Here is a 12,054-nt window from a genome sequence, read left to right as displayed (position 1 = left end):
AATGTCATCCTGATTTCAACATTGTATCAGATATAGTACCAATGGAGAAAAGGTATAAGAATTGAAAAGGGATAATCAAAGTTGTATTTGCAGAAAAGCCATCTTCATAAATATTCCAAATTTACCCACAAGCAAAATATTAGTATGAATAAGAGAAATTAGCAAAACTTCTGGATACAAGATCATCCTATGAAAGTTAATGTTTAGCATTCCTAAACATAAGTGATGAATAATTCAAAAATTTATTCGTTCAGGGTACCCTATTCACAATGGAAACAAACTCTGTTACAAAGAATAAATGTATCTAAATATTGATGACATTTTCATGTAAAAATAATGAAAAAAATTTTGAAATCCATTTTTAAAGGCTTGAATAAGTGAAGCAATATTTCCTTTTCCTATCTGGAAGTGATCATTTCCCTTTAAAGTAATGTATAGATTCATATAAAAAATATCAACGGTATTTTTAGAGTAGAAAAAAGTTTTCTTAAATGTCTTTAAACTTGAAAGGACAAAAATAAGAAAATATTTTTTTGAAAAATAATAAGGTGGAATTGCCTGACCAAATATAGTTATTTTTTATAGAATTGCTTTAATTAAAATGATATGGAAATAGTACGGGTATAGGAACGCACACTGAGAGAACATAACAGCGAGCCCGGAAATGAAGCCCTAAATGTAGGAAAATACATTAGATGACAGATGTATCATTGAGAAAATAAATGGAAAACCACACTTGCTTCTCATGTAGGAAAAAATTTAAATTCCGCTCTCATATTTGCGCAAAAAGAAATTTAAGACATCTTCAAGACTTGATGCTAGAAGACAAACTTCAAACATTCAGGAAAATAGAGAAGAATATATATATAGCTTTTGGTTACAGTAGAATTTCTTAAGACACAAAGAGAGCAAATCCAGAAGAGGAAGATTAGCCACACATTAGAAAAATATATTGCAGTGCATATAATGAACAAAGAAAAATAACTGATATTTTAAAAATCTGCAGATGTTATTTTTAAACTGAAAGCAAGCACTTGAAATTTAAAATTTGCCAGTTTCTATTTATTTTAAAAATAGCTAATTGAGCAAATGACCAAATAATAAATTTATGATCACTGAAAAATGTGGGTGATATTTGTAATCAGTACTTCTTGGTTAATTTACAATGTGGACTAACAATTTATTTCTATGACACAGTTCAATTCAAATAGATGATAGAGAAACAATAGCTGAAATCTATCTAAACTACATGAAGTTTTGTATAGGACATTTATGTAAACCAAACATTAATAGCAGGTGTATGTCTCTAAGAAAATTTGGGTGACTTTAAGAGAAATATTAATATACTCAGAGTTCAATGTCATGGACCTGATAATATTTTAAAAAGTAGAAATACATTTCAAAATTGCTTCAACATGTTAGAAGCCAGATTCAATCAAAATGAGATGCTACACTGAGATGAGATGGGACTTTGAGATGGGATACTAGAAAAGGACATGCTTAGAATATAAGACTCTATATCTCTTTTACACCATGCTGAATTTGAGGTATTTTTAGGACATTCTAGTAGAAATCTAGAGCTGGAAGCTGGCTATTTGGGTGTGAGTATCAGAAAAAATATTTGGGTTGGAGATACACTTGTGAACCTGTATTCTGAATTTGAAGACGTTGGCATGCCATGCATGGGTGCGATTTCTTATGGAAAGAGCCAAGAGTAAGAGAAATAATGTTAGTAGAGGATAAAGTTAAGTCTCAAAATTGAGGAACCCTAAACCTTCTTCTTAACATGAGTACTACCAACAAACTTGAAGTCCAATACTAGTAATCACTCTCTCTGATATTTATTTTACAGAAATTGGTAATTTTGCATGTTCAGTTGTCACTAGTTTTTGTGTCTCATTGCAAAGGTACAATGTTGTTTCTATAAGCACTATTTTAATATTGATTAATTCAGATACAAACCTGCAGGGGAAAGCTCAATGATTTATTGAAGGAGTATGTGTTGTGTAGTCTGCTTTTATAAGAAAGAATCAAGACAGTTGGTCTCAGAGACTTATTCCAAAAGGCACCTTTCAGAATAAGTTAATTCAACATATGCCATAGTAAACTTAACTAGTGTTTTTGTCTTGCTACATCTAGAGACCATAAATATTCCAGTGTCCAGTGATTAACATAAAAAGGTGGAGATTTGTCCCCAAAGTTCCAGTTTTAAAGTTATTTAGTGTTCTGATTCTGTTTAAACTGATATAACAAGGATTTATTTTGTCTTTTGAAACTGATAACTCTAAGAAGATTCAATTAATCTATATATTTTATTCACTACTCTAAATTTTTAAAATGTTCCAATAGTATTGCAATTCACATATGTCATCTTCACTCATGTCATTGTCCTCCTCTATGAAATATTAGAACTTTCAGTAAAATATTTTCATAGTCTAATACTGGGTCTAGAATATTTGGTTTAGTAATCAACATTAGTATTTTAATTTTTCTGTACTTTTTCTGAGTTTTTTGGTGCCTAGTCTCTAATATAAATTCTTAGCATGATTTAATTCTGCTCTGAAGTATTTTAAGGAGAAATACTGCAACTATCATGTTAACAGTGAAGAAATTGATGCCCAAAGATTAAATGATTATCCAAGATTTTTATGCTGAATTAGCTACTTAGTATCAGACTTAATAACCACTAAAAATAATCTTATTTTTCTTTTTTTCAATATTGGAATATATTAGCAAAACTTATCCTAACACATAGTCAAAATTTTTGTCTGAGTAATAATTTTATTGTGTTTGCTAGGAATGAAGGAATATTACAGATAATCTGTTGATTAATAAAAAAGACCAATCAGGATTCTAAAGAATAAAATCTTAGAAGATGCCTTTAAAATCCATGATTACTCATTTTCTGAAGAATTGTTAAAGTGAAAGTTGGATCCATAACAGTAGCACGTTCACTTTAAGCAGCAATTTACAGCCTAACACATTTCTTGTTATGTCCATTATGCCAAAATGCCAAGTTGATAGGATGGAAAGAGGTCATGTATTATTTTCAAAAGTAGTTGAGGGGGCCAGGATTTTCTCTGCAAGCATTAGCTATACGAAAGTATTGTATCCAAGCACTGAGAATCTTTATATTCTTCATCCAAAATGTTAATATACAGCAACATGTGTACAGCTGTATGTAGGTGAAATACACGTGCAACTCTAAGTGTAGAGCTCCAATATTCATTCCTTGGTATTTTTTAAATATCAGCCCTCATTCAAAAGGCAGAATTGAATGAAAGAATGGGTCATGATCTCACTGCAACCTGTCTTATCACTCCAAGCTATTTTATGCGTATGTTCTAATATGCTTCTCTCCTTGAAGGTTTTTTTGTTTTATTTTGTTTTGTTTTGTTTTTTGTTTTTTCTTTTCAGAGATGAGGTCTTGCTATGTTGCTCAGGCTGGCCTCAAACTCCTGGGCTCAAGAGCTCCTCCTGCCTCAGCCTCCTGAGTACCTGGAATTGTAAGCATGCACCACACACCTGGCTTCTGTCCATTAACATTTTAAAAAATATATTATTTCTACTGTAAGTCATCTATTATTTTTACATTTTTGAATAAGATATAAGATGATTCATACTTAAACCTATGACATTTTATCTACTTAATTGATTATTCTTACTTCAAATTCAAGAAAATCGATACTGGTACCCAGAAAAACAAGCAAGAGTCTAGTGACTTCCCCTCAGTAAAGGAAAACTAAGGAATGCCTGCTTGTTTACCTTGGTAAGCAGCTTTTGCACAACTTTCTGAACTCATTGAATGGTTTAAAGTCAGCAGGCTCATTAGTTGAAATATTTCCAACTCGCCATCTGCCATCTTCAAATAACATCACAGGGCCTGATTCTGACAATTTCTGCAGGACCTACAAATGCATGCAGCCACCTCCAATTATATCTCACCTATTTTAAATGCACACTCTTCACACTGGGAAGCTTCAGGGAAGGAAAGAATAATGAGGACCATATAAGTAGGCATAAAAGAAAGAACAGATAAAAGCAGAGTGACACTATCAGAAGTGTGGTACATTGCATTTAGCATATACAAAAGACAAAAGACCATGAAAATGAAATGATGACAGAATAAGGCAGGGACAATGTATGCATTTATTCTGTGCTGAAAAGAGAGAATGCCCTATGGCCCATTTTATGTGTTTAATGTCCACTCAGCAAAGTTTTTCTGTAAGCATCAAACTCCATTGGGAATTTTGCCAAGGAAGGATTGCAGAATCAGGACTTAGGCATAAAGCATTGAGTCATGACTTAAGCGCCTGCATTACAAACTGGAGCCATTTTAGAACTACACCTACAGAAACTTATCAACCATAATTGTTTTTGTTTTGTTTCTGTTGTTGACTTAATGGGTCTGAGAGGTGTGTGAGAGGGACAGAGACAGAGACAGAGAACATGTGTGTGTGGAGGTGTGCTTGTGTGTGTGTCTATGTGTTATGGGAAAAGCAGTGATGTCAGTAGTTTGAGGCTCTTGCTTCCTGAAATAACTAACAATAAACAAATTAGTTCGTGTAGCCACTCTGAATAATTTTACTAGACAGACAAATTAAATATAAATATCTGAAGATAATGCACACCAGGGTTCAACGTCTGGTGGGTCAGTTCTAATGTGCTTTTCCATACATGTAAGGGTTTTGGATAGTGAGAAAGGGATTCTGCTTCATATTTTGGTTTAAACACCCTAAAAATGAAGTTAGCATTTTGATTTTCCTGTCATTTTGAAACAGCATTTTAATTTTGTTATATATCCGTAACAATTTTTGAGTGTTCACATAATGTTCTGTGGCTATTCTAGGCAGTGAGGCTCCAAAGATGAAAAGACATATTCCCTGTCCTCAAAGATCTCACAAGACAGTGAAAAAAGGTGGGACAGGCCAAGCGCGGTGGCTTATGCCTACAATCCCAGCACTTTGGGAGGCTGAGGCAGGTGGATCACGAGGTCAGGAGATCGAGACCATCCTGGCTAACACGGTGAAACCCCGTCTCTACTAAAAATACAAAAATTAGCTGGGCGTGGTGGTGGGCACCTATAGTCCCAGCTGCTGGGGAGGCTGAGGCAGGAGAATGGCATGAATCCAGGAGGCGGAGGTTGCAGTGAGCCGAGATTGCGCCACCGCACTCCAGCCTGGGTGACAGTGAGACTCCGTCTCAAAAATAATAATAATAATAATAATAATAATAATAATAAATTTAAAAAAAGAGCTGGGACAGGGGAAAAGCGAAGTGTTCGCCAATGCTCCCTTCAATAAGGCAGGCCAAATTTTCATCTAATCAATGGAGATCTGTTATTTCAATATTAGTACTTGAATACTCAGGAAATATTTGTTAAATCATTTAGTCTAATTCTAGCCACAAATTCCTGAGATAATTATAATGTTTCCATTTCAAAAGATAAGAAAATGGAAATTTGGAGAGTTTCAGAGATCACATATTAGATTATTTGGTTAAAAAGGAAATAAATTTCAAACTGAGGAATTGTTTGCTTGGTTAGCTTTTGCCTGTTTGTTTGTTTTTCTTCAACTGCAGTGGCAAAAATGATCTCTGCAACTCCTTGACATGAATGAAGTTGAACTATCACTTGAGAATATCATCACCTTGCTTCTTCATTATGCATGGAAGGATTCCTCAGTTCATGAGCAAAGATGATACTAATTCAGAAAGATAATCAGGGAAAATGGGAGCATAGAGAATGCATGAAGTGTCAAGACCATATGGATGTGGCTAAATAAGAGAAAGGAAAATGTTAAACAGTCAGTAAAATATTGAAGTAAAGAAATGTACAGCCAGATAAGATGAAAAGCTATGTAGTAGCAGATGCTGGGTGTTGGTTCGCTGTGTGACCTCACCCAAAGTTAGAACAATTTCTTCTTTTGGCAATCTATGAACTGAAGAAGTTCAAAATCAAACTCAAAGGCAGTGAAATCTTGTCTTTTTCGCAGTTATATTTATCTGGACCACAAAGCATTGTGTCTGCAGCAGAAGAAATCAGATACCATCTAGTATAGCAGACTGAATCTTTGCAAAATAAGCATTCCTCTTAAGCCTTATTTAGGGAGGCTTATCCCATATCTGAAACATTGAAGTCAAGCTATTTGGAGTGACAGTATTTCTATATTCCATGCAGTACTTCCTCATGCAGAAAACAGAATGTGGAAGAGTGTGAGTGTGTGTGTGTGCAGGCACATGCACAGTGCATCACATTTTCTTTTAAATAATAATATAGTTAGGACCACAACAAAGTTGTGAAATTGCGTGTCTTTGTGTGTAGTAGTGGTAATAGTAGTAATAGCAAGTAGTAGCAGCAGGTTTTCATCAAAGTCCAAATATTCAGGAGATCCTGAATAAAAAAAGGTCCAAATGATGGAAAAACCATGGGTTTGGAATAAATATATGAATGTTGCTTATAACAAATAAAATGTTTTTTTTTTAATTTTAAAATACGTATTGTATTTAAAATTGGGTTAGAAAAGTGCGAGAAAAGTAGTTTAAAATATCAGTGAAATGATTGACCTCCACCGTTTGCTTTGTACCTGGCACCATTCGAAGTACTTCACGTGTAGTGTTTAATTTTCACAGCAGTCCTGTTTGCATTAGCGTGAAAATGGAAGCACTGAGAGTTACCTGCCCAGGTCACACAATTGCCTGATGTGGATCCAGAACTGGTGTCTGGCAGTCTGATTTTAGACCTATGTCCTCAGCCACCACGTTTTCCAGACCCCCTCATACTGAAACTCACCTATGGTTGACCAGAGATAACACTGCTAATGTTCCTTTATATATTTTACAGGAGTAGGTTTTGTGACCCGCTTTTAAATATAACAACTTCCCATGTCATTAAATATTGAATACTACTCCAGGAGTGTGTGAGAGAGTTATTCATTTTCTATTAATGCTCAGACTGCTTAGTTTTACCAGCTCAATGTAGGAAACTATATAATACGATTCATGATTTAAAGACTGGCTTGAAAAAAAATAGAAACCTCTGTGATTATATTGTATATGTTAATTATAATCCTAATGACTATTAGTAGTTTGTGTAGATAATACAACATAGATAATATAGACAGACCACTTATAAGAAGTAGAATGTGGTGTGCTATATAGTTTTTATGTATTAAATGCTTCAAAGCTTTTAATTCTATCTGTAGCAACTTTAGTTATAGAAGTGTGTTGAAGCGCTTAAAACTTTGAAAACAGAATTCGAATCCCAGTTTTGCCACTTACTAGGGAGTATATATTTAAACATATTATTAAGTCTCAGTATTGCTATCTGTAAATTGAGTCTAATAATAACATTTACCACATAGGAGTGGTAGGAAAGGATTATGTAATTTGTCCATTTTTTCAGCAAATATTTGTTGATCTCTCTTTTGTGCAAAGAACAGTCTAAGCACTATCATGTATTAGGGAAAATAAAAAAATCATCCCGGGACTCGTGAAGTTTATATGCTACTGGGGTTAGAGAGCTAATAAACAAATGAATATTTAATATTATATCAATAAAATATAGATAACATATATAATATACTTACCTTAGAGACTACCATGTGGCAAATACAAAGTGTCATTGGTGCAAAATAATAATAATTATTATTTTATTTTATTCCACATGTGAGATATCTATGTGCTAAAGAAACAACCGTGATAATAGCAAAATAAATTAAGAAAAAAATCAATGATATTTAGCTTTTGCCTTGCACGGTACTTAAAATAGAGGCATTCTGAAAATAATGCAGATTCTTCGAATTTATATATTGAATAAATTTATTTCTTTTCTTTTTATGAAGACAAAGCAGAGACTCCTAAACAGAGTTTGTCTCCACTGCTGCCCTTCTGACTTAAGCACTTGCATGCTGAAGTTTTGGTCTGCTTATTCTACTTGAAAACGCTATTGATGACATTGAAAAATCACTAATGAAGCTCCCTTCCCCAGGCCCATCAGCAATTTACATTTCACAAATAAAATCAACAGCCTGGAAAAGTCAGTGCTGCATAGGAAATGGCAGGCTGCCTGCCTCAACAACTTAGCATGGGGACTTTTTGGTTCCATATTTCCCCAATGCTTGTACGTGTAGCCCAAAACGAAGGGCTTCAGTGGCAAATGTTTATAGAAATTAGATATTGTATTATTATACAAGAATAATTGTGGTAGAAAACAATTAAACAGTGAAGACGAAATGAAAAATAAATGCGCGCCTGCTGTCTCTCTGGCCTCCCAGTCCCAATGGCCAGTATTAACTAACAACTGTCCTTGGTTTCCTGAAGCATCTCATTATAACTTTTCATTAAGCTTCATATATAAAGTTTATATATATACACACATATGTAAATATATATATAGTTGTTTTTATATGGCTTGAAATAAATCCCAGTTAGAAACTGTAATCTCATATGGCTCAAAAAATACTTTACTGTCAGTAGAAATATCATCTACAAAATGAGTGCACTGAGTTCTTAAAAATCAAGTAGCCTAATAAAAGAGCTGCTCAACTTAGAAAATCCGTTGCCAATTTCTCACATATCAATTCCTGCCTTGAGTATTCAAGGGTAAAATCCCAATTCTGTTTAAAAAAAAAAGAGAAAATTACTTTGAAAGATCATGCAATTTAAGTTTATGAGCACAATTTAAAAATAGCTAAGCTCTTTATATACATCACTTCTAATTCTCACATCAATTTTACATTATTTTCTCCATTTTAGCAATGACAGAATGAAGACTTGAGGTTTTAAGTAATGCCCAAGGTCACAAAACTTAGGAAATGAGCTTGCTTTTAAAGTCAGATTATAGAACCCAAAAACCGACTCTTCATACACCAAAAGGACTTGTCCTAAGGTCATCTTTAGCATTACTGTTCACATAACACTAAAGCCAGTAGTTCTATTCTAGTAAGAGGGCCCACAGCCACACGTTAGATAGTACCTTTTCGTAAGAGTGCTTACAAAATTCTGTGTACAAGATCGGAGTTGGTTCTGGTTGTATTGTACCCATAGTTGGTAAAAATATTCTCCACAATTTTTATTTTTTCCAAAAGATCGTTTGACAAACATTAAGGCTGAGAAGATTTCATTTCAAGATTACAATATGATTGACAGGAGTGAAAGCCGTGTGCAGAGTGGGAAGCAAGGCTGTTTCAAATAGATGCCTATTATTGATGAGCAAAATGCTAATGAACTGTGTCCTAGGAAGAAAAGATTTAAATTTGTGGGAATTCGTTTCTAAGAAATCCAAATATTCAAATTAGCCATACTTCGGAAACAGAACTAAGAAGGAGACCAAGATCATTCTATCCAGACCTTGGGATATGACCCAGGTGAAGGGAAATAGGTTGGGAAAATGGAATCTTGGTTCTGCCACTTAGCAGCTGAATGAGGTTCCGCAAACTAACTTCTGTAAGTTTCAGACACTTCATCTACCAAGTGGGGATCAAAATAGCATGTACTTCATAAAATAATGGAATAATGCAAGTCAATAATTGACCAGCACTTGAGCCATAAGTACTCCAGAAAAAATAATTCTCATCACTAGAATTGTGCTAATTTGCTTGAAAGTTTAAACTGTACTGTTGACCTAGCATAGATTCAATAAAGACAGAACTATTAGAGAAAAACAAAAGTTGTTTCCTTTCCAGTGAAGCGAAAATCTCATCAGAACTCACCATCAAAAGAGAGAATTGTGTTATTGTAGACTAAGTAATTAGATAGGAATTAAATTTAGCCTGAACTGACTGAGACAAAACATAGCACCAGGAAACCCAATAATTGAAGGTATCATTGAATTGTTGCAGGTCATATTTGCTATCGTTGGACACATAAAGACATCACTTATGTTTTTTAAGTTTCTAAAATAAAATATAAATGCAACAGCTATGTGACATTGAATTTTGATCTCTAGTTCTAGAGTCATAAGATGAATCAATTCCTTCTAGGACTTCAGATACCCAACAGGGAGCCTTTAGTCATTCTATATATTCCATTTAGTTCACTCATTCATTCCTTCAACAATATTTGTTGATCATATACCACATGTCAGATATTTCACCCAGTGCTGATATTTGAGTAATAAACAAAACACAGTTCTTGCACTAATGGCGCTTAAAATCTAAAGAGTGATTACAGACAATAACAAAATTTTCTATAATACTGTGGCACATAGAAAACATTAAAATAGGGTGTATCTACCAAGCTAAGTGAATGTGTCAAAAAGGGGGAGAAATATGTGCCAAAGAGTGTTAGAGTGCATTAATAGCACTGATACTACTTTTTACAGAAGGTGCACTCAAGTATTATAGGAAGTAGTGTGTAAAAGTCTATGACGTTCTTTATTATATAAAATTCTGCAGTTAAACAAATTAGTTTTTAAAATTATAACTACAGAAAATGAGACACTGCTAGGCTAAAACCCAAATAAAGCTGGTAGCACTATCCCTTATACATAGTTTATGCTCAGTAGGTATTCCAACTATGAAGTCAGTTTTTTCTGCTGTTTGAAGGGAGGAAAACTATAATGTACCTGGACTCTTCCATTAATCAAAAGAAGACTCTATACCAAGAACAGATAATTATTAAGGCTAAGCAAAGTTGATTAAATAAAAAGATAGACTGGCAACATGAAAATATAGTCAACTATCTTATTGATTAGGGTTGTGCTATGAATATTACTTGAATAGTTTAAAAAAGGTATGAATTTATTCTATACTGGTGTTTTTAGAATGCAGAATTTCTGGACAAAAGACATTGTCCTAGGACAATAAGAGAACAAGATACTTTATGTCACGATTGTTTATATTATTATATTAAATTTAGGTAAAATTGATTTATTTTATAAAATTGATACTAATAGAAATACTAGGAAAACAATAATTATATTAACCACTAGGTGGAGCCCCATGAATTAAATGGTAGTCAAAGACAAAATTGCTTAAGTTGGTCAAATTAGGAAAATTTATGACGTTTTTCTTCTGAGCAATTTTTATTAATTTTTTAATTTGCAATATTTTCAGAATGCATAAATTATAAGTCCTGGCTTTTATTAAAGACAAGAAGCCAAATTACTTGATTAGCATGAAACTTTTTTGCAAACTGGATTTTAAAATCAAAGTATTTTTGCTTAAGTTACTTTATAATTTACCAAAGATACATATTCCATTAATATTTTGATAACAGTATATAACTATAATTGAAATTGAAAACAGACAAGAAAAATCAGTGAAGCCTACCTATTAATCCACTTTGTACTGACTATTTTTCAAATGTTATTTTTTCCCCTTTTGTTTGTACGTGTTTATGTGTACGTTTTACCCCAGAACCTGAAACTAAAAAAGATGAAAAGATGTCCAAAGCAGGTAAGGATATTTTGTAAGATTTACATACAAGGAGATGTTCTGTTTGGTTGGAAGAAAGCTAGTTTTACAGTTTTACAATCATGGCTGGATAAAATATTTAGACATCTAAAACATTAAAAAAATACTGATGCTATGTGCCATATATTTTACAAGTAATAAGCAATAAAACTAAATGTATGCTAAAGTTAACAAAAATTCCTTGCTTTCTGGTAGCAGATTTTGGGTAAGTTTATCAAAGCACTAGAACCATTAGCACATACGCTGCTCTTTGTTTATTTACTGGACAATTGAACACTGTTTATGAAATGCTAAAAGGGCACCTTAGATGTCAGAGGCTCCATACAGAGTGTGGCAAATGCCTAAATTTATTATTATCATGGATTGAGTTTTATGAACCTGTATTTACCTACTTTCAACCATTTTGATCTCCAAAAAAGGAGTCCCACATGGTTCAACCTAACAGATTAAACACTTTTCTTTCCCACAATTAAATGTGCAAATATTTTATGGAGAAGTAATCCATTGACCTATTGGCCATTAATTTGAAAGCTGAAATACTTTTAAAATAGACTTTCTAAAAACAGGTTTTGCAAGGGAAGAAGTCAAGAGATTAGCTGGGCACTCAAGGCTACTGATGAAGGTTGAGTGGATGAATATC

General features: G+C 33.4%; 1 protein-coding gene and 1 long non-coding RNA gene across 49 annotated transcripts in view; one reads left to right on the top strand and one right to left on the bottom strand.

Annotated features, from left to right (window-relative positions):
- TRDN (triadin) overlaps positions 1-12,054 on the top strand; it is a 419,844-nt gene that overhangs the window by 307,747 nt on the left and 100,043 nt on the right. For all 48 annotated transcript variants that reach the window (XM_031012505.2, XM_055391701.2, XM_055391743.2 and 45 more), the window contains one exon: positions 11,358-11,396. In XM_031012505.2, the coding sequence (XP_030868365.2) occupies positions 11,358-11,396 (39 nt within the window). The remainder of the gene's footprint in view (positions 1-11,357; positions 11,397-12,054) is intronic.
- Positions 1-12,054, bottom strand: part of LOC109027396 (uncharacterized) — a 28,506-nt gene that overhangs the window by 9,864 nt on the left and 6,588 nt on the right. The window lies entirely within an intron of this gene.

The sequence above is a fragment of the Gorilla gorilla genome, chromosome 5 (genome assembly GCF_029281585.2).
Source record: "Gorilla gorilla gorilla isolate KB3781 chromosome 5, NHGRI_mGorGor1-v2.1_pri, whole genome shotgun sequence".
Taxonomy (NCBI): domain Eukaryota; kingdom Metazoa; phylum Chordata; class Mammalia; order Primates; family Hominidae; genus Gorilla; species Gorilla gorilla.
The sequence above is the reverse complement of the archived record's forward strand: the minus strand, read 5'-3'. Positions and strand labels throughout refer to the sequence as shown.